The 23,960-nt window shown below is 40.6% G+C and overlaps 1 protein-coding gene across 5 annotated transcripts in view; it reads left to right on the forward strand.

Moving 5' to 3' along the window:
- The window catches only part of rgs12b (regulator of G protein signaling 12b), a 48,072-nt gene that overhangs the window by 6,939 nt on the left and 17,173 nt on the right, over positions 1-23,960 (forward strand). For all 5 annotated transcript variants that reach the window (XM_073473585.1, XM_073473593.1, XM_073473577.1 and 2 more), the window contains exon 5: positions 4,523-4,642. In XM_073473585.1, coding sequence (XP_073329686.1) covers positions 4,523-4,642 — 120 coding nt within the window. The remainder of the gene's footprint in view (positions 1-4,522; positions 4,643-23,960) is intronic.

The following is a 23,960-nucleotide window of genomic DNA, read 5'->3' on the forward strand; positions in this document are numbered from 1 at the left end:
AATGATAGTTTGTGTAGTGTGTATGTGTGTGTGTGTGTGGGGGGGGTGGGATCAACTGCAAAGATAAGAGCAGTGAGTTTTCCACTCAATGTAGTGTTTCTCTGAAAAAGCTCAGCCACACCCAAAACAACTGCAGCACCACTGAGTCAGATCAAGACTTCATCATTTCCTTTTTAATCCAAGTCTCAGCTTCTCTCCTAAAACCTTTTTGTTTACTATCAGCTTCATTGCCATCACAAATACGTTTTAAAATGACCAGGTTAAACAGGGGTCATGTGGGAATGTTTGTATCCACGTAATCGAGTGTTCAAATTTGTGTTATCTGACGCACACACTCACACACACATGGACACATACACACACATACAGACGCAGGGTTGAGGCAGTATCCAGGCAACACCACTGGTCATCTCCTGATGAAATGCCGACAAGACCTCCTCCTAATCAGCCAGTCAGATTCAACATGTGTCACAGTTTGGCCTCTGGAGCCTGTCAGCATTGATTAATCACTCATTAGTATCACTCGTTATTCGCTCGCTCCCACAGTTTGAGGACATCCGAAAAATGTCATTTGTGAGAGTAGAGAGCGGAGCAGAATATTTCTGTTGTTCTCTAAGGACAAAAGGACAGCAGTTTTTAAAAAGGCGAATTGTAAACTTGTTCAGGCAACGCAAGACTAAGCTTTCTCTCCTCTTTGGTTTACAGCACTACTCAGTGGGGTTACATCACTGTCAGATGGCTTTGGACAATAAATCTTGATGACCCGATGACTAAGTACCTTGTGTGCTCAATTTTAGGCAGCAGTTTATGGCTTCGTGTAACAGCTGGCCAGTTTAAAGTTCATACCAGCGACTGGCTTTGCACTGCTGTAGTTCATGCAAAATTGTCATACCATCTAGAATATTCCTTGTATATACTGTTATTATTCAATGTAAACAAAATATGGTCATTAAAACCACCTGTACCATGTCATGCAAATCAACACAACAGAGCCTGATCGATTTTGGGCCGATGCCAATATTAGGGAGAACATTTTTGATATTGATATGCTGATATGCACACATTTCCCTCAAATGTGGTCATCCAGCACTTATAACAAAGAAATGTAATGGTGGCAGAATATTAACAATAAACTTTATCATCTAAAAAGACACCAGTGCATTGAAACAGTAAACTTCACTGGGAATTTAATCAATATAAATTACCCCAAGCATCTGTTTCTTCATTATAATCTTTAAAAAAGTTTTCATATTGTCACATATTGGACAGCATATACACCGATTTGATAAATCTGTGATAGGCCAATATTGGTTGATAATATAAGCCAATTGATATATTGGTCAGGCTCTACAATACAAGAGAACAACATATACTTCTTCACATAAAGTGTTGATTCCATTTGTGCGTCTCTGTGCTATGGCTGAGGTTGAGGGGTTGACTGGAGTACTATCTGTCACTGCGGGCAGAATCACAGGACCATACATGCCTGTGTCTAACATGTGGAATTTAACATTTAAGTGGAAAAAAAGAAACCTGTCTTACATGGACACGCATGTGTAAGCTTCTGGCAAAGCTGCACAAATCTCTTCATGTAAGCTTCCATGTATTACTGTCTATGTTGTGTCTTTATTGAATCCATACATAGATATTCAAACTTCTGTAACATCTGTTCCACCAAACACACACTCACAGGCACCAGTCATAGGGTGTTAAAGATAGTAGTGCGCTGTTTATTTATGGGCTATTTATCAAAACCTGTTTGGATTGTATCCTTATTTTGATCATGTATCTTTGGATAGTGCAAACAATTATAAACAAATGCATTATTATTCCATTGGAAGTTTTAATGTAAAGCCTGTATGAATACATTGACATTACATCCCATTAATGCACAAGGGCATTGTTAACTAATTTAATTTCAAATAGTCCAGAGTTCACCAACAGTATAAACACTGTAAAGCTTCTTTGCAATAATAATGAAAATGTGATTGAATATGGATTAATTAGATATTTACCAGTCTGAAAATAAAACTTGTCAGTACTGTCTGGTGGACAAACTATGCAATGACTTCAAAGAACTCAAACTAGTTTTTAAAATTATTTAGACCAATCAACTAGTCTAAAAGTAAGAAAAGACCCAGAAAACAGTCTCAGTTTAGCACAATTTAATATATAAGGTTATACCCAAATTGTATTCTAAAGGGCGCAGAAATGGGCGGTAGAGCCCGACCGATAAAGGATTTTTAAGGCCGATACCGATACAAATATTTGGTGATTTAAAAATCCGATTTTCCGATATATCGGCCGATATATATATATATATATATATATATATATATATATATATATATATATATATATATATATATATATATATATGTATGTATGTATGTATATAAAAAATAAATCCAGAAACGCGCAACAAAACATACAACAGATTTCCGTAACATTAGTTATTTGTAGTTATTTATGAGTCCTCATTGAAATAATATGAAAATGCAGTTTAAAGATAAACTTGTTTGTTTTATTGTCACAACAGAACAGAGGAACATCAAAATTACTAGCTGATTCCGTTTCACTCTCGGCTTACACGTACAGGCAGCAAAACTGGATATGGTAGTCACAAATTTGAGTTAAGAGAACTGATGAGGATGTTCTTTTAATTGTTATTCAAGCAATGTATTTCTCGTGACAGTTGCCAACTTACCATGAACACACTTCACCGATGATCTCAGTCGTGGATAACTGGTTCGCTTTGCCCGACTCTGGCTGGATCAGCTGGTTGTCAGGTTTGTGGTGTTCTAAACACGAGTGTTGCCAACAGGGATGTTGTAGAGTGTCCTCTGGTGGACAAACTATGCAACGCCAACACTCATAACATGGTTGAAGGGTGTTTCGTCCGTTCTTATTTTATTTTTTAAATATTAATTTATAAATGCCGATACCGATAGTTTGGAAAATGCCTAACATCGGCCGATAATATCGGCCAGCCGATATATCGGTCGGGCTCTAATGTGCGGTACTTTGCGCTATGCATTACAGACATCGCACATCATTATTATTAAAGAATAGTGACGGGTGGCTGCATGACATCTTCGACATAACAATTAACCAACACTACTGTTAATGATGGATGCTCGTTTTTATAAATAGCCAACAAATTGCGCACATCCCTACCTTAAACACATATTTAGTATTTTGTACAGATATACAGTAAGGTCCAACAGTCTGAGACATTGACAATCTTTAATATTTTTATGTAAACCTGGAAATAATAACAAAGCCTGAGGATTCAGAAAATAAGTGAAAGTGTCAGAAGCCAAAACAAATCTAAGCAAAGAGGAGCTTTCTCAGCGTCAAGTCATAGCTAGACTCAGGGTTTCTATGGGGGCAGTGCGTGTCACTCTAAAACACTTCTCAGATACGGGATCAGTTGTAACCAAAGCACGATCAGGCAGACCCAACATGACCACACCATCAGAAAGAAAATACATCAAGCTTAGTTCTCTGAAAGATAGAAAAGTAACTTAATCACAGATACAGAATTTGCTAAATAAACAATGCAAGACTCCAATTTGTAAGTAAAGTAAAATACTGTTGAAATAAGATTGTGGTTGTCTTAGAGGACGAGTAGCTGTTTCTTAACTATTTCTCAGGGGGAATGAAACAAAGACAAACACTTGAGGTTTGATGATGACTGGAAAAACATTTTTTATTTACTGATGAATTCAAGTTAGAGATTTATGGCAGTAACCGAAGGGTGTATGTAAAGAGGCTGACAGGAGAAAGAATGGTACCATAGTGCTTCAGACCCACAGTGAAACATGTTGGAGGGAATGTTGCACACAGCCAATTCATGCACATGATTTTTTTTTCAAAGATACAACTTTTCACCTAAACTTTGAAGCCTATATTATCATTTGTATTGAAAAAGTGGTGTTGCATTCGAAATAAATGCAAAATAATAGTTTTTTTGAGTAGTGATCTCGGTGGTCTTGGTTTCGGACTCTACTTTATCTACCACTAGCTAATATTGGCTGATATATTGGTCATGCTCTAATTTCTATATTCATTTGTTTATTTTCATGAAATTGATGGCCAGTTAAGAGTGACAGAGAGTATGAGGAGAGGGATGACACATGATATAAGACCTTGGCCAGACTGAGACCCAAGACATTTGTTGATCTATATTAAGCTTCTCAGACCACCAAGGAGAGCTCTGCATCCATCAATGTCATGTCATTATTTTCACTGGAATTATTCAGACTCATTCAGTTTCACACATTTACTCCTGGGAGCTTCCTATGAGTCTTTTTTGCTGGTGGTCCCTGAGGTTGGAATGAAGTGCTCGGTAGTAACTGTTTAAGTAAACGCTTTCTCACCTGGTCGGTTGATTAGACCCAGCATCATCAGCACCAGCTTGCTTCTCTGACTTTTAGGCTACTGCCACCCTCACCTGTATCTGTATGTACTGTATTACATCGAGCATGTTAAGTAAACTGTGTGTATTTTCTGTCCTCAGGGGGGTCGGTTCCGTGGTCTGACCATGGGCTTCCCTCCTCTCCCCCAGCGCTCCTCAGCCAGACGCTCCTTTGGACGCTCCAAACGTCTCAGCCTGGCCCGCTCTCTGGATGACCTTGAGGTAGAAGTGTACACCTGCACACACACACGCACACACATATACAGTACTTACATCTGCCAGCAAGTGTCAAGTTTTACTGCAGTACTCGAGCTTGTTCTGACCACTGTGTTATTTGTCACATTTGATCCGCACGTGCACCATCCATCTCTAATAATAGCAGCTCATGCGCATAATACATCCTCACATGACACATCAAGCCTTTTTCTCGAATCACCGTGGCAACATACACACAGTGGAGGACAGAGCCATTTTATGGAAAGTGGCGATACACGATTACAGGCTGGTATTTCTGGATGCAGACTCATCACTTGGGTTACGGCTTGATGTACTGCATGCAGCCATACATTTAGCTGCAGAGGTGTTTAAGTGCAGTATCAATACACAGCTGCAAGAATTCTACTTTTGCACTCATTTTTAGCTGCAAGAAATGACCTGGCATCCAGTCATTTGAGAGCCATGAGTTTTGAAGAACAATATGCCTATTTAGTTCTACTTTAGAGCATCTCTAAAGAGAAAATCTGCGGCAGCTGCTTTTTATCTTTGAGTGAAAAAACAGGTATCTAAGTACAGAATTGAACTGTACATTAAAGGTAGACTAAAGTAGAAAATACTGAGTGTCATTCTCATTATGGACTGCCTGCTTTAATGTATGCATGTGTGTGTCTGAAGGCTGGCGAGACCAAAGCAGAATCCTGCTGTCTGTGAACACTCAGTAACAGTAGATTTGGTCCTGAGATAGCGATCAGAAGAAGCTAAATGTTTCCGCCGTTTAGTGGCTACTGAGGCACCCAGGGAGCAGATAAGTAGATTCCACACTGTCGCTTCACTAGTGCATTTTTTCAATACACATTTTTGGCATTTTTCCTTTACTGGGCAGTGCAGTACAGACAGACAGGAAGTATGGGGAGCGAGAGACTGAGACTGGGACTGGATTCAAACTGGAGATGTTTTTTTCTAAGCTGATTGGCTCAAAACTAATTAAAATGCAGTTACGCCTTCTGTATATAGTTTTTATGAGACAAATCTTTCGTTCTTTCTTTCAAATCACTTTGAGTCTCAAATTAGCTTTCCTAACCACAAATTCTCATTGCTGTTTGGTTTCACTTTAAACTATAATTATTTTCTATTCATACTGTTATTGGAGGGAGGTTACACTGTACTCACTCACTGTATTCATTTTTCTTTTGAACATGAAACATATTATGAGGGAAAAAAGATTCATCATCAGGTGATTTTAGAAGCAGCAGTGCATTTGAATTGCCCACCATTTTGAGTGTTTCAAACAGGGGTTAGCTCTTTCTCTCTCTTTGCCAGACCATCCCATGCCAGGGTTTCTCTCTTCTTCGCTCCTCATCACCCTCCCCCCAACCCTCCACCCCCCTCTATTCTACCTTTTTCTTCCGGTCGTTAGGCCTTTTTCTCTTGCTGCACATGCGGTAATGTCCACAAACAGAGAGGGCTTTGTGTTGTGAGAGGGGGGGAGGAGAGAGAGATTGGTGTGTATGTGTGTGTTCGTGTGGTGATGGTGGTGGGGGGTAATGGGGTTCGAAGTGTTAGCCTGCACTTCTAATGAGCTCTGATGAGCAACAAGCTGACATTCCCCTCGTTAGTGAGGCCTCAACACAAAAGCACAAACAGTATATAGACACACACACACAAACACACAGAGCACCGATACACACACACACACATATAAATGAAGAGTCATGCATGCACACACACACACACACAACTAACTGTAAGTCAATAACACACAAACAGCAATGCACAGAAGCATTATTGCACTATGATCACACACACACACACACACACACACACACACACACACACACACACACACACACACAGAGAGAGAGAGAGTTCTCAGCCATCTTGATAGCTGTGCCATCCCAGCTCCTCCAGCAGCTTTCAGACTTTATGCTGCAGTTAAAGTGCATGTAAGTGTGTGTTTGTGCACAGTACTGTATGTTTACAGCGTGTGTGAATGTCTGCCAGAACTTGAGGCTTGCAGCTTATCTTGTGATGGGTCTGATTGTCAAGCTTACCCATTACACACTCGCACACACACGCAAACAACAAAACAAACAAACAGACAATGTCTTATGACAGCAATAAGGGGAAGGAAGTCGGGCTGTCGGGCTCTGCTCTCCTCCAGCTGTGTCTGTCTGGATGTCAGCTGTCTGATGAACTTTTTGACCATATCATTTTCCATTTAGTCGCATATGAATGCAGGCTAAGAGACACTGTTAGCACTGAGACACAAAAAATACATGCGCGACTTTGTTTGAAAGCATTAATGTTTGAAACCACAGAGAGCTATTTTGGAGACAACCATGAACAAGATGGAAAAAACAGCCCCACATGCAGGACACAAACAAGGAGCACAAACAAGGGGTCTTCCAAGGTTAAAATCTGAACAACAAGCTCACTATGAGTGCAATTGGTCGTACCTGTGTGAGCCATCTATTAAGTATTAAGTGAGACTGACAAATTAACAGACACAAATAAGCCTTCAGAGGTCGAATGCTCACATATAACTACATACTAACCATGCACACCACAGGCTGATTGCCATGCTGATTGCTGCTGTTTCCTCCATGAGCTGCAACATAATGATAGGTGGAGGAAGATGCAGTTTCACTCCAGTAGAGCTCAAGTGTTGGTGGGAGAGACACTTCCACCGACAGCTCTGCAGCACAACAGAGATGTTTTACCAGGGCAGGCTGTGTTCTCTATATATTTTAGTCTGGGCATCAAATTCTAACAAAGGAACAGTTTTACTCTGGTTGTAGCCAAGTTGTTAAACCTTTTATGGATGGATGTCGTAAATTGAATTCTAGCAAACTTGACTTTGAATGATTTGTTAAATAATACAGATTTTGTGGGGAATTTGATATAATTTACAAACAGCTTCATGTGAGCTTCTACTGTTTCAGGAGTCTTCTGCTAATTTTAAAACAAGTAAAAAAAATGGTTTTTGAGTGAAAAATTGGTGCCATGGTCAGTTTTAATCTTATTTGACACATTTTTAAAGATTTGTTAGTAAACAGGGTTAAAATTCAGATCATTTTTGACTGCAGCAGAGGGATGTAACAGGTGAAACACAAAATGATTCTTCCAGTGAACATGTGCGTGGACATCTCTGGACTTTTATTTAAGTATTTTCTAGTTCACATTAGATCAACATGTTTGTTTAAAGTTGAAGTATTTGCATTTTGTACCTCTCTATACATACAGTAGATTTTGATGCTGGTGGAGGACTCACGTGGTACCCCAACTTTGTACCGGCATATATGGGATCTACAGGAAATGATCTACTTACTACTCGAGATGCCAAAGACAAAAGCAGATCACGATAGAATTGCTCATGATAAGTTGATCGTGGTGAATTTCCATTATTGGGATAATCATGAATATCCTTACAAGATTAACTTGAAAAAGCTGCTAGCTTGATAACATACAGTCCTTTATTGTTTTTTCCTGATTTATTTTGAATTGTGGGGGAGACAGCATCTTTCCAGTTATTCCAAAATAAAAAATATTTGTTTTTTAACAAAATGTAAGGTAAAGTGATTCCAGTCGGTAGTATCATTTTAAGAGTTTGATGCTATTTTGATGATTATCTGCATAATATTGTGTATCGCAATTATTTCTGCCAGAATAATCGTGATATGACATTTTCATATCGTCCCATGCCAACCTCTGATCATAGGTGTTGCCAAATCAATCTAATCTTAATCTTTTAAACTATAAGTACTAATTCTTAATAGTGATAGTCATGAAAGGAAAAAGTGCAGCAAAAAGAAGAAAGTTAGGAAATTCTTTCCACACTGGATCTATAGATTTACTTGGCTCTTCAGCCAACTGTGCAGTTTCTCTTGATTGCAGATGTTTTGTTTGTTTTTTATTTTTTTGCATTGTATACTATTACATTACACTTGGGGTTATCTCAGTTTGCATCATTTTTACACATCAAAGCCAGGCAGTTACCTAATTTATCAATATCACCAACTATGTAGAATTGACCCTGTGTGTGGTGTTTTTATGTGTATCTGCTTGTTTTTGCCTAACCATTTGCACATGATTTTCCAAAAGCTAATTGATTTAGAAGTCTTATTTTGGCTTCTTTTCCACTGAGACAAATGTAGTCTGATTTTGGGAAGGATGGAAACTTTCAACTGATCTCGCACGCAAGCAGGTATCAGGGCCGTAACCCCAAGACATGCACCTGACTGTAGCTCTGAGGTTAAGCCACCTTAAAGCAGTATTTGAACTTTGTTGGAACATTTTCGGTTCAGGATCAGTCAGTCTCCCAAAAACCCTCCATGTGATCTAATGTCACCATTAGTATTCAGGATGTGTTTTCCCAGAACTCACCATATTATTATATTAATAAAGGTCAAAGAAATCTTAACTCTTAAGGATCTGGTCAAATTTTTTCCAGTCTATCTTAATTCAATCGCTGATCACAGTAATGGTTCTATATCAGCTGTTAACAGATCCTTTTCCTAATGCAATTTCATACTGTAAAAGAGATGGAAGACAACATCCACAGTCCTAGCTCTGTGCAAAAATGCATTCTAAAGTTCATCCAACGCTAATACAGTATGTGGATTCAGACGTCTAGGTTGATCTAAAATCTTTCTCCAATGTCATGGAAATTTAAGTTCAAAGTTTCCTCTTTCTGTTTCGACAGAGTGTTTCCTTTCTGAGCCGCCTGGGAGACACAGTGACAAAAAAGAGTAAATGTTGTACTAAAAAGACCGTTGGAATGCATTTTTTGCACAGAATGTGGACTGTGTCCCCCGTGACAGACATTATTGTATTAGGAGGCGATCGCTCATTCTTTCAGTATGAACAGAGGCAATTGTAAAAGCAACCAAAAATTATTTGTTTTGTCCGTGGGCATATGAGTATTGTTTTAAAACATACGTACTTGAAAAATTGTACATTTACTGGCCTATTTGTTTAGCAAACTCCATCTGCTGTGGAAGATTGAGATATGTTTGAAAGCTCTAGAAAGTGAGTAAAGCCTTGTTTTTTTTGTTTTTTTGATAATTATTAATAAGTCAAGGACCAGGCGGTGGTGATGGATAAATATAATTTTATGTTATAAAGGTCCAGTGTGTAGGATTTAGGGAGAATTATTGGAAGAAATTGAATATAATATTTATAATAATAAAAAAAAAGCTTCATCACCTGAAAATAAGAACTGTGTTTTCGTTACCCTAGAATGAGCCTTTTGTATCTACAGAAGGAATAAGCCCTCTTCCACAAAGTCTGTCATGTTTCTACTGTAGCCCTGATTGGACAAAGCCAAACACTGGCTCTAGCTGGGGCCTTTTGTGTTTTTAACATTTTAATTGGCCTTCGTAGTTTCTTTTATACGCTTGGTAAGACGAGGTATATTATGTTCGCTGCAGTCTGTGACCCCACTGCCAAATGCCACTAATTCCTACATGCTTGACCTTTAAAGGGGTTCACTTCCAATTTAGTATTGCGGTTTCATCAAGTGTGGGGACATGTAAGGGAAAGAATAATCAAAGAATGGTCAAATGGAAGCAGCAGAGGCAGCGATATGTACAATATGTAATGCAATAGCATCTTTTATCAGGCCCAACAGAGGTTTATTGTCAAATGTTTGAAGTCTCAAGTCTCAAACTAACATAACCCTAATGACATTGGGGGACAATGTACTGCTGGTTACAGTACATTATTCTTACTTGAAAACAAGTTCTGGATATCCTTTGAGAGTACTTCAAAACACTTTCTGAAGCTGTTTCAACGTGACACTGTGATTAGCTCTGTTGTGCAAAACATCGTGTTCCTGTGGGCTGATTTTGAATGCGGTGGCCTCCTGTCTTTATAATGTGCTCTTGGTTATTTATCAGTGCTGAGTGCGAGTGAGGTGGTGCTTCACCCGCTGTCCTCACCCCTGGGCCATGTGGAGGACGGGCAGGAGGGGTGTGTGTGTGTGTGTGTGTGTGTGTGTGTGTGTGTGCGCGGGGGTGTTAGGGTGTTAGAGTGAGTACCTCCACTGTGTGTCAAGGCATGTTGAGGAATGCAGCTTCTTCTTAGTTCAGTCATACACAGCCTTATTATTGCTACAAATATCAATCCTCGCTGTCAACTGGAGGATCTCCCTGTTTTCCACACATATCTGTTTCTCTGTCTTCCTGTCTGCTCTGCTTTTGCCCCCACCCATCATGAATGTCAGTTTACTCTCTGTGCTCCAGACATGCACGGGGCATACTAAGCAGATGACATAGGAGGTCTGAGGGTAACGCATTCAACTCAGCGCTGATTTTATGTGTGGGTGTGTGTTCCTTAATAGCAAGGGGTCTCCCTCTGCAGCCGTGCCTCCGCATTCGTCCAAGTGTGTGTGTGTGTGTTTGTGTATGTCTCAGCCCACAGCAGTGTGGGTGGAATAGAAATTATCCGAGGGTGGGTGGAAAAGCAGAAAAGGAGGAGGGGGAGAGCGGAGAGGCAGGGCGAGGGAGAGGCGATAGAGAGTGAGGAGGAGGGGGGATGAGGGAGAGAGGGCGAGAGGGAAGGGGGAATCTAGCGACAGCGACATTCTGTAGCGGTTTGGACATTTGAAAGCCGTCAAGCTTTGCCGCTTCGTCTCTCTGCGCGCACGCACGCACACACACACACACACACACACACACCCACACACATTCAACAGCTGATGACAATGTGTACTGAGGGAAGGTCTCACATGCAGTGCTGAGGATTACTTGTCTCTTCCTTCATGGAGCAGCAAACTTTGAGCGTGGATTCTGAAACGGCTGCTGATCCAGTGAGTTAACGAGCTGTGTGTGTGCGTGTGCGTGCTTGAGAATTTGTGTGTCTGTGTGTGCGTGTTTGCTCTCCCTATATTTGATGCAGCCTATATATGATCCCACTGATGACTCCCTTGCTTCTGTCACATATAGCATGCAGGCTGTGTTACACAATCGTGATTGTTTTAGACCTACAGTGCTCGAACAGATGATTCTACAGCTAATAGCCGAACAAATTCTACAAATAGATTTATTGTCATCTCAAATTTAAAACCTTTTAAAGCTTTATATGTCAAACAAAATCTCATCAAAATCTCCTGTTTAATGCCAGGGCTCTCTTGTTTTCATTGCTGTACCTGCGGAGCTGTCAAGTCATGCTGGTCATCCAGTACATATTTATTTTGGGTTAAAATGAATGAAATGTCCTGAAACTTTTTTGCAAAGCCTATCTCTGGAATGACAGTGTCATGTGACACGTGCAGGCCAATCAACAGGGTCTTTTTTTTTTTAGCTCTGTTGAGTTAAAGGGAAACCTGTTGATTCTTTGGTTATAAAAGTGTTTTTGTTTGAGTATTATTTTGAAGACGATGTTTGTCCGATGTGTAAATGTAATTTTTAAAAAAAATGTATATTAGTGTATGTCTAATTGCACTGTGAAAATACTTAAAATCGATTAGTTGTCAAGTGTTAAGTTATTTGCCAACTATTTTGACAATCAAAATAGAAAAAAGAGTCAGAATTCTCTGATTTCAGCATGTCTAATATGAACATTTTCTGTTTTTTTTACTCCTATGACAATAAACTGAATATTTTTGGGTTGTGGACAAAACGAGACATTTGAGGAGGCCATCTTGAGGTTTGAGAAACACTGATGGACATTAACAACCCTTTCCTGACATTTTATAGAACAAAAACCGAATTGATTTATCAAGGAAATAATCAACAAATTAATTGACGGTGAAAATAATCGTTAGTTGCAGCACTTCCTCTAATAGGTCAGTAGTGGTGTGTGTGAATGTATGCAATTCTGCAGGTTTTTTAACACTCTGGTGGAAAGCAGCACAGGACATTATTTCACTAAACACAGCAGTGAGAAAAGAGCAGCCTGCGAGCCCTTTGACCTAACACAGACACTAACACACACACACACACACACACACACACACACACACACACACACACACACACACACACATAAAAAACACTCATTCACATACTGAATAAGCACACCCAAAGATAAGAACCTGCAGACACATTTACTCCTCTGTATGTGTGTGTGTATTCTCACTGTGTGTGTTCCTCGTGATATACCCTGGGAGCAGAGAGCGTTGGGGAAGGAAAATCAGATGATGAGACAGGATCAACGCTGCTCCTGTACACGAAAACACCTCAGGAGGCCAGGAGTCATATCAGACGTAACTCCGATTTTAAACAAACACAAGCGCTTCTTTTTATCTCCGTCGAGTGCCAGATGGGTGCAGTTTACCACATCAGCACAATCAAACTATGTCATGTGATAAGTCAGTTGCAGCACTGTGTATCAACTTAAAAAGTGGAGACAAAATGGGAGAAAAAACTTACTAGTCTGAGGCTGTAGTTTGCAGCAGCTGTTAAGCAGACATCCTGTGAAGTGTTTTTCATCCAGTCTGTGGGTGAAGGTCTGCTTCTGACCACTGTTCCTCTTTACTGCTGCAGTTTTCCTGTTTGGCATGAGTCATCATGATTTTCAAGATTTCTCCTCTTTTCTTCTTTGCATAATTCTGCAGTTTGTGGCTGGTGCAACCCCTGTAAATCACCACTTTTAAAAGGCACTTACACATGCAAGTCATCTTCAGTTGAATATCAAGTAGCAGCATGTGTCATCTTTGATGATGATCTGACAGTCACCAGTTTTATAAATGAGCAGACATGAGACAGCATACACAGAGAGGCCAGATGTTCACTGCTTGAGTTAAAGGTCTTATTTGTTGACCTTTTAAATAAAATTACAGGTGTGCGTGTGTGTGTGTGTGTGTGTGTATGTGTGTGTGTGTGTGTGTGTGTGTGTGTGTGTGTGTTTGTTTGTGTGTCAGCCCGGGTTCAACTCCAAGCCGGGGCCCTTTGCATGCATGTCTGCATGCCTGTCTTTCCCCCATTTCTTGCCACTCTTACCCTGTCCTATCAAATAAGGAAGGGACAAAAAGCTATTTACGCTAAAGCACAGTGTGGATCATTGTTAAGGCAGATCATCTAACCCATTATTGGTTAACTATCTCATGATGATTCGTGGGTCTATAGCAGTAATAGAAAATGAAATCAGAAGTTTTCTCCTTCTCTGCTCTATTCAGTGCCTTACCTCCATCCTGACAGCAGAGCGCAGTGTCGAGTTTTGTTGAATTACAGTGGTTGCGTGCAAGGCAGAGAAACGGAGAGATGATAAACTATTTTCTACACAGAAAATATGGTTCTTTTGACAGAGCTGGTTTGAAAGTGCGTTAATACAAGCCCCTCAGTTTCATGTATGTATTTATTTATTTAACTGTTGGTTAAACCTTTAAGGTAAACCACCTGTTGATTCCTCCTGTGCTCTCTCATATACTTTATTGAAGACCTTGTGTTCAGTTCACTCTTTCCAAACATCTGAACTCTTGAATTATTCCACATTGTGATAATGATTTGCAAAAGTTAAAAAACAAATTCAAAATCGGTCATATACATAGGTTGGACAATATGTTGATACAATGAGATCAAAGGAGTTTTAATTGTTGGGAATTTTGCTAACTGTTTATAGCAAGGTAGCTAAGCCTTTTATCTCTGGTTGTATTAGTCTATGGCGAGCAATGTTACATATAAATGAGCAGGACTGCTTTATGCTAAAATTGGATTTACAGGATTTATGTATGAGTGTAATGAAGCCCCTGCATTTGTCAGATGTTTGGTTATTTTACAATAACTGGTGCAGTGCCTGCTGCTTAGCTTCTGGTATTCTGGTCTGCTTGCAGCTTCCTTAAGAACCGCTCATCCACTTCATACTGACTGTGTAGAGTTATCAAAACCTTAACATTAAAACTCAAATTAGCTGACGCCTCGTTAGGGATAGCCAGTGCAGAGGGTTAACCCCAACCCTCTGCCCACATTGTTCCGGGTATAACCTAGTCTGGGGTTGCACCAATAACAATTTATTTTTACTAATTAATTGATTAATTAATTAATCAGCTAAGTTGCAGGAACTATTGACAGGCTCCACGATTCACCATTGCTTTAAAAAAATAATAAAAAATGGTCAGTTGGAGTAAATGGAGATGACGCAGCTCAAGAGCTCTGGTTCTGCGTGCATCCTTTGTCCCTCTCAGTCAGTCAGAGCCCCGAAGCCCTGCCCTGCTGTGATGTGACAATGTATACAGTACATCAAACAGCCCCTGCTACACTGTCAGTTGAGCGGCTTGCTGTTCGCTTGTTTGTTTAAAGTTTATTAAAAGTGCTGTGTGCCCAAACAACTTAACACTCGACATTGCACTTCCTTGGGTCCTCAGCAGTACACTTGCCAAGTGTGACATAGATAGGATTAATGGTTCTCGAGATATGTGAAGGACATACAGAAAGATAGACGGACAGAGATTTATTGCTTTATGGTAAGATAATGGTAATAATAAACTTAACTTATATAGCACATTTCTTAACAAAGCTACAAAGTGCTTAACAAGAAACAAAACCAATGGTTTTAAGATGAGATTTTAAAAGAGCCTAGGGACTCTTAAAGCGTGTCTCAGTTCATTAGGCAGAGAGTTCCATAGTTAAGGGCCTCTAATAGCAAAAACCCAATCATCCTCTAACACTAATTGCGACCAAGTGTAACCAGCAGGACTCCATCCGCAGATCTCAGTGGTCTACTCCAGAGGGAACATACAAGATCAATAAATCAGAAATGTACATAGGGGCGATGAAATTTAAGGCCTTAAAAGTGAGCAATCAAATTTTATAATCAATTTGAAATCTAACAGGGAGCCAGTGGAGCAAGGCAAGCACAAGGGTGATGTGTTTATACCTCTATGATTAAACCGCTTATACCTTGTCCCAGTAATAAGTCTGGCAGCAGTGTTCTGTACAGTTAGAGTATAGTTATTTTATCTATTAACAGTTTGAAAAAAAGTGAATTTCAAGAAAATGTACTACCAGTACCAGGGTGTCAGCATGTTCCCAACACAGACGAATGGCATCTGCAAAGACAGCAAAACAGTCACAGGTTAGAAATAGCCATCCGAGACATGCTAATACAGGGCTGACAAATACGATATAGTAAACCCACTGAGAATACATGTGGCTAGATGACCATGTACATTTTAACTGTGTAAATATTTCTGGTTTGCTTAAAATGGCGGTAGAGAAATGCACTCCAGGAGTACAAAAAATGTGCTCAGTGTTAACTTTTAACATGTGTCATACATGTGTGTGTCTGTTTCTGTGTGTAGTCCTGTTGGATTACTGTCATCTGATATCTGCAGAAGAGAATATTTCCCTTTTATGTTGAACTGCCCTAGAAAGGGCCATGATCTTATGTACACCCACACACACACACACACACACACACGCACACACACGCACACACACACAAAGGAAACAGAGCTGCTTGGCTAGACCACAGGAATGAGGCTAGAGAGAGGAGTGAGATATTAGAAATCTCCTCTCCTCTTTTTTCTTCTTTTTTCTCCTCCTCTGCTCTCTTCCTCTTCTCAGCAGGATGTGGATTTAGCCAACTTAAACTTTGTCACATCCTTCTCATCCTGTGTTGGCGCCCGGTACCTCTCTCTTCCCCTCTGCCGACTGATGTGTTTTGGGCTGATCTTGAGCGCAGGTTACTCATACACCACTCATTGTTCTTCCTGGCCTGTCAAAGATGTGTAAAAAAGACCAGTGAGCTGCTCTAAAATTAAGAACCCGAAGTTTGAACAATGTGGCTCTTGAGGTGCATTTGATAAAATTAGCTAAACCAGGCAAACTTTAATGTGTTAAGGCTCCACTGGGCGGCCTCTTTAGCATTAGAAGCCCTGGTAATTAGGGCTTTGGCAGCACTTTCAGACTCACTGTGTGTGTGTGTGTTGTGTTAGTGGTCGGGGGGACTTAGTGCTGGATCCATCCCCGATGTTGCTATGATACGGCGACGTGGAAGGTTAACATTAACTTTAACAACAATATGGCACTGCATTTGAGGTCTGTGGCCTCAAATGGTGCTTGTGGTGGGCAGTGAAAATGTCATGTTTTGTTATCAAAGTGACACTTTTCATTAGAAATACTGGGAGAAAATAGTAGGAGACATACTGCAGCTAACATAGGTCTTAATGTTTACTGGTTGTCTCGTGTTTTTAGAGGTTCTATGATGTTTTTGATTCTTCTGGAATAAAAATTCAATACACTGTTTATGCGCAATTGAAAAACATTCATTACAAGTCCAACTCAGAGAATAAAGGCAAGTGGAAATGATCATAAACAGTTTGCAATGGTCTGTAAGGAGTCTCGCACACGTACAACCTTGATTCTTAAAATGTTGGGACCTGCGTTGCCAAATTGTAAATGTTAAAATGGTCAAAATGTGTAGTTTTAAAAGGTCATAAGCTAACCTTAAATAAATAACTGGACATAGTTTAGCATTACAAACCACTCGACTTGAACACTGCATACCTTAGTGAGAAAGTTCAAGCTTCACTTGCGAGTCGCTTCAAATGAGTGTTGGGCAGCAGGATGGAGACAGAACAACAGCCGAGCTCAAGAATCACGTTCATCAGCCGAGCCTACACCAAGCATTATTGGCTGGAAAGAGGTCTTGTGAAACATAGGATCTACATTTTGCATCCTGATCATGTCAGGAAATTATTTGAAATGAGACGGTGTGTAGACTAAAACCAACAATTAATATATGCGTCACAAAGTGATCAAATTATCGTACATTATGGCAATTTTGGTTCATTGTACAGAGGGCAAAATTATCCTACAAATGCAAAAGTTATGGTACATCTGACCACGCTGTTTGGTACGCTGTGTTAAACATGAATAATACAGAATGTGGCTATTTGCTAATCCTTTTTGACCTGAACAGCACTCAGTCAGCACAAAGACAATATATTTGATGTTTTACCTCATCAACTTTATTGATTTATGTAAATATATGCTAATTGTGAATTTGATACCACAAACAACAATGGGGAGAGGTTCACCACTTTGTGAAACACATGATATAAAGGATCAAGGGTAAAATAGATTACTATAGGGCTCGGGAACACTTTGTACAACCGCTGTCAGTAAACGCAGCTCTACACAAACACAAACACAAACACAAACATACAAATGCTACTAGTGCAGAGTCCAGCTCAGAGTTGGCACCTATCTGCTGGCCCCAGACCAGATCAAACATCATTACTGGATGTGTTTTCTTGTCACTGTACAGTAAATACCCGTGACCTCATCAGAGTCATAGACAGTGGCATCAAAAATACAGACTGTGGAGGTACTGTATCGGAGAAGGTGTAACAGAAACTCTTACTCTTTTTTGCCAAAACAGGAAATTAGGGGGAGCTAGGTGTAGGCTCAAGGCCATATGCACAAATTCAATTGCAGCCTTTGTGTATGTGAGTGTATGTGTGCTGAAGTACGCAGCTCTGTCCTGTGAAGTGCCTTTGTTAGCTTCAGTTGACCTTTTAACAAACCTGCAGACATTTCATTAATGTTTTCAAAGCTGACACTTAAACCCTCTCGTCTTCCTCTTCATTTCTCGTTTTATCCTCCTCCTTTGCTAATATAGTACACAAAGCAAGGAAGGCAGTTTATTTCATAAATCATTGGAAAACATTTGATCAAACCTAAACCTGCCTAACTATGATTTGAACAGGGAGGAGTAGGAGGTGGGTGGAGAGGTAAAGGCTGTGCTGCAGCCTGATTGGCAGACTCACCTCTGTTCCCTCCCCTTCTCTGTGACTGCTAGCCGATGGGGGCGTGTCACTATGGAAACAGAGTATGTGTGTGTGTGTGTGTGTCTGCGAGAGAATGGAACTTCCTACTCAGTCTGTCAGCTAAGTGTGTGGAGGAGTGTGTGTGAGAAAGAGAGGGAGAGATATATGATATAGTCAGAGAGAAGAGTTTTAATTTACTGAATGCAACCGTTGCACATCATTCTTTGATGTGTGTGTGACAGACGTGCTGAGGCATGGCTCCGTGCAAGTCAGCTGTCTGTGTGAATTTCCTGCCTTAAATAGCTCTGTCAGCGAGAGCACATGCGAGGGTGACTGTTTTCATGTGTGTTTGCGTGGTCCAGATATGTAGAGTGAGCAGTCAGTGGGTTTCCTCCTGTGTGAGAGGAGAGCAGGATGAGCCTGAGGAAGAGGCTCTCCTTCAAGCGGGTCTGGAACTTCAATACAGTGAGTAGTATCCACACACACACTTGCCAGAGAGTGAGAGTGCACAACCTGCTGTACTTTTTTGAAGCAGGAGAGACTTACTTACTCATTTATGTACGTCTAACTAATGCTGGGTTTGAAATATTCAAACTTTTTCTGATTGAGTCTGGCTGTGATGCTGCCAGAGTGCCACAAGTGGAAAAAGTTAGCAGCCACATCAAAAATTCAGCAGCGCTTTTCCTGACATTAATTTCCTATCCCGGCTTTCCCTCTGTGCAGTTAATGACAAAAAAATCAGAGGATGAAATGGCAAAGAGAGAGAGAAGTAAAGTGTAGTGAGAACGCCATTCTTTGCAGGCGACAGTGCATACCAGTGTTGTTGTACTCACTGCAAACGAATAAGACAGGGACAGATGGAGGAAAGAGAGGACTATTACCTACAGCAAAGTACACAGAGAGAGAGGAATCCATTACCTCCAGACCATCCAAGAGGGAAATACAGAGATGGGAGAAGAGCATGTAAGACAAATGGAGACTAATGAAGACAAAATAAAAGAAGCAGAGAGGAAAAGGGGAAAGAAACCATCCGAAAAGTTATAATGAACAAGTCTCCCTGAAAGAAAGGACATGGTGGTGGTGGTGGTGGTGGTGGCAGACGGGGAAAGTGTGTGTAAAGGTGAGAGAGAAGGAAAATGAAAAATGAAAGACTAACAGGAGTTTGAGACGGCTCTGGGCTGTTTCCCTTCCTCTCAAAGCCAGATGTGTTTTGGGTCAGAGTGAGAGATGTAGAGAGAGAGAGAGAGAGAGAGAGGGGAAGAGAAACAGAGGTAGAGACAGGGGCCATAGATTGAGACAAATGGAGGCAAAGAGAGAACAGACCTCTTTTTTCTTGCCTCTGTGAGTCATATGGTTTGTACATTTAACCTCAAAGCTTGTCTGGTGTGTGTGTTTGTGTTCAAGAAAGTGAGAAAAAAAACAGCTGTGAGACAATGGAGAGGTGATCTGACTAAGCTGTCTCCTTTTATTGTGAAATTTCACTTAATTTAGTGCGTCGGCCAGCAGATGTGAGTGTTTGCAAACGGAGGTATTTGATCAGATTTGTATTGTGTTTACATCTTGTTCTCCCTCCTCTGTGTCTGTGTGCGTTGAAGGCAAGGAGCCAACTAAAGCAAACATTTATCACCGGCTCAGCCTCTGAGTCACATCTCCTGTGTGGCTCTATTGTACGGAAACAAACATTATCTGCATTCCTTCCTTTCATAGAGAGTGGATATTGATTCCTGAAAGCACTGCAGGGATTTAGGGCCTTTATCCCAGAATTCCAAGGATGGTCACAGAGGGTTTCACTTTGGAAGGAAATTAAGTTTTTAAATGTCTCTGGGAACGTTGAGACGGTGGACACACAGGGTCCATTGACACAGAGTTTGTTGATCAATGTATGTTTGTTTATTCCTTGATTTTAGTCAGTTATGTTTTTAAAAATCTTCCTGAAAATCTCTTTTTTGCCAGGAACTGATTAGATCTGTCTTCATCTAAGGGTGGCATGCAGGCACCGTCACCCATGCTTTCACCTTGCGTAGCCTTATTTGCCTCACTTTTGGATCGTTTAACTTAATCAGCTTGTTCTCCTCATCCCATCCTCTCCGAGTTAAGCTAACGCTAAGCGGTTTCATGGTTGCCAATCCTGGCAGGGTGACTCCACTCTTCTCAATGGCAGCCACTATTCACCTCATATTCAAAAGTAAACACACAGGCACGCACACATTGAGACTGCTGGCGCAACAGCTTCCTCCTCAGCTGGAAGTGTGTGCGTGCGTGCACTAACCTGTGTTGTGAATTCTAAGTCACCTTTTAAGGATAGCATGTGTGTGCCGGTTGTTCAGTTATAGGTGTGGTCTGTCTCTAGTCATGCCACTGTTCACAGGCACACATGGAAGGAATGTTCGGTGTCCCTCCATATTTCACTTCATATTCATCTTTTACTTACACACATAAGATGTGAAGCTCATTCCTTACCAAAGGTGGCAGTTACAGCTGCAGTGATGGAGCCAGGAATAAGGTTCCTGTGGTACAAACAGTCTTGTCTTTGTGTGTGTGAGTGCATATGTTATCCCTGACGGTTTCTACCACAGATAGACAGTTTTTATTCACCCTGTTGAAGTGTTACTGGCTGCTCTGTGTCTCATCCCATGAAACAGAGTGTCATTTTCCTGGAAATGTCGTCTGCCTGGACGCACAAAAACAGTGAAGGAACATCTTGGAAACTTGAGATCGTAAGGGAGACTTTTTTATGGCTTTTAAAGTATTAATATTATGATAACGGTGAGGACACACGGCTGTAAATTGCACCTTGTGTTTTGCCATATTTTGAACCCGACGTCCAGGCTTCATAACAGATGATGTAAGCCACCCCTCTCCCACTTGTCACAGCTAATAAAGCATTTGGGACCTGTACTCCCAGTGACCAACCCCTCTGTACACACACACATAAACACGACATGAACAGGCCAGGCATGTGGCTACAAGGTGATGTTTAATGTTCAGGGAGCTGAAGGGAGAATGATGTAGGTGTACAAACATGTTGTGACCTGTAAGCCAAAAAATCCTGTTTTTAAACTGCACAGAATCCAACAGGTCACTACTGATCAACAAAGTCATAATTCAGTACAACACCCAGGCCCCACTGACACCTCTATCTTGTTCTTTTAATGTAGAGATCCACATGTACCAGCAGCAGTGATGAACTAAGCATGAAAAATGAGCCCGAAAGATTGATTCACACAGTGTGTGACGACATGTGATTCAACCGTCTTATCTTCTGTTAAAGTGGGTGTGATTGGTTTGTGTTCATTGTATAACTGTCCACAACACTTCCACTGTTTCACTGGTCACGGCACAGGATTTCTCAGAAGACAGAAAATATTCCAATGAAGTTCTTCACAGACTTGATTGTATTATTGTGAATATAAAAGATGTGATTCAAGATGTGCCAGCATCCACAGACTAACTGAAGCTCAAAAATTAGGCAACCGGTCGAGTAGGGCATCAGATATGGTTTGACGGTAACACTTTATAGTGACCATCATTAACAAACAATGAAATGCTTTACAAACCATTTATTAGCAATTGTTTAGGGTTTATAAACATCAGTTTCAACTTCATGACAGCCATTCAAATAAAGTTTATAGATGAACTACACAGTATTTATTAAGCATTTACAAAGTATTCTAAACATCAGTTGCAACTTTATAATAAACAATTGTCTAAATAAATGGTTTATAAAGCATTTAATTGTTTCTCAACAGTGAAATAACTGTTAACTAAAGTTTGATTAACTATTAATTTAATGATAGTTATTTAAAAAGTGTTACTGATTTTACATTGCTTATAAAAATATACAGTATCAGTGTATCTGATCAGTTGAGTCATGGTATGTAGTGGTGCAAATATCGTTATGCACAGCCAGACTTTGACTATATGGACTGGAATACCATAACTTTATTAATTTTGCTGGGCCAACCTGAAATGGCAGACCACTGCAGTAACAACTGAACACCTAAACCAGAAAAACATCCCAGCTGAGCATTTTTATTTACGTCAGAGCAATAGAAAGTCAATTATGTGACTGAAGTTAACCTCCTAGTGAGGTAGTACTCTGACATCATTACACCTTTGCAGTCGTTTCTTATATAGGACCAAACTGCTATTCTACTTGATAGCTGAAAAAACTTCATTTTGAGTGCGAAATTTTCTGTAATGCAGATTCTTAGGTTTGCATCTTTTGTTTTGCCCGAAAATTCATCACCAATTCGGCCAATCCTGTACACCGAAGTGTAATTAAAATATTCCTCCCAGAAATGGCTGTCATGCACCATCACAACCGACAGTTTGAGTGCCAAACAAATAATGTGCTGACATGTTAACTGATGAGAAAAAGCCATTATCTACAGCTCTGTTTGACTTTAAAACAGATTGTAACCACACACACATTCTGAGGTTTTACTTGGAACTTTTCTACCAACCTTAATCACAGCCATCAGTCATGTGCTGCTGTGTCACTTTTTTCTGCTGATCTTATCAGTGCATATACTGTCTGATGAGGACATAAAAGCCTCATTAATATGTGTCATCAAACTGTGGACAATAACCGCAGACAATATCGGGGCTTTAATATATCGGAAAATCTCTACTTTCAGCTACAATGAGGTTACTTAATTTAAAAACAATTGAGCGGAAAGTATCACACTTGGGTGTATAAAGTGGGAGGACTTCTTTGTAACATACTGTGCTGGATATTTTTGATAATATGATTCCCTATCATCTAGAAATTTTCCAGCTGCATGCTTCAATGTGGACAGGGGCCTTGGGAGACAATCTTGTGGAGGGAAAGTCTGGAAAACCCCAGTCATTCCCTGTGGGTTGTCAGGAATGACCAGGATCTGCCAGGAGAGGAGGGGGAACACTGCTGGAATGACTGAGGAAGGGTTGAAGGAGGGAGGGAGTGAAACTTGGTAATGAGGGACAGAGGAAGAAAGAGTTGGATGACTGCATAGGAGGAGAAGAACAAACAGAAGGAGGGAGATTGAAAATGGGTTAGAGGGAAGCAAAGAGAGGGAAAGAGAGAGGGGACTTGGGGCCTCGACCAGGGGCCAAACCACTCCACCACAGAGTACGTCTGGAAGTGATCACACCAGAGCTGAATGGGGATGGGAGGGGGGTGAACACACACATACATTCACAAATGCAAAAGAACGCACTCTACATACAAAAACATCTCTAACAGATGTCGACCACATGCATACAAAGGCTATAAAACACACATAAAGCACACACTCACATTAGAGAAAGAATACATGCTGCTGAGATGTGTGACATGTGAAATGTGTGGGGCTCTAATGGATGTACGGATCAGGTAACCAGTTTCCACTGGTGAGGTTTCTGCCTCTGTCATCTTCTCTTGTCCTCTGCGGCGGTTCGACCACAATCAGCTGCTATAAAGTCACATCAAATCTCTTTTCACACGCCGGTGCCAACCTCTGCTCTTCCAGGGACAGTCTGAAATAGCTAATCCCAGTGATTACGTTTGCTGTGCCATCTGGCCAGGACAGCCGGGCTCGTGTGAGGAAATGGCCAAGATGCACATGAATCAAAGCAGCACATATGCTGCAT

Source organism: Pagrus major, chromosome 1 (genome assembly GCF_040436345.1).
Source record: "Pagrus major chromosome 1, Pma_NU_1.0".
In the NCBI taxonomy this organism is placed as follows: Eukaryota; Metazoa; Chordata; class Actinopteri; order Spariformes; family Sparidae; genus Pagrus; species Pagrus major.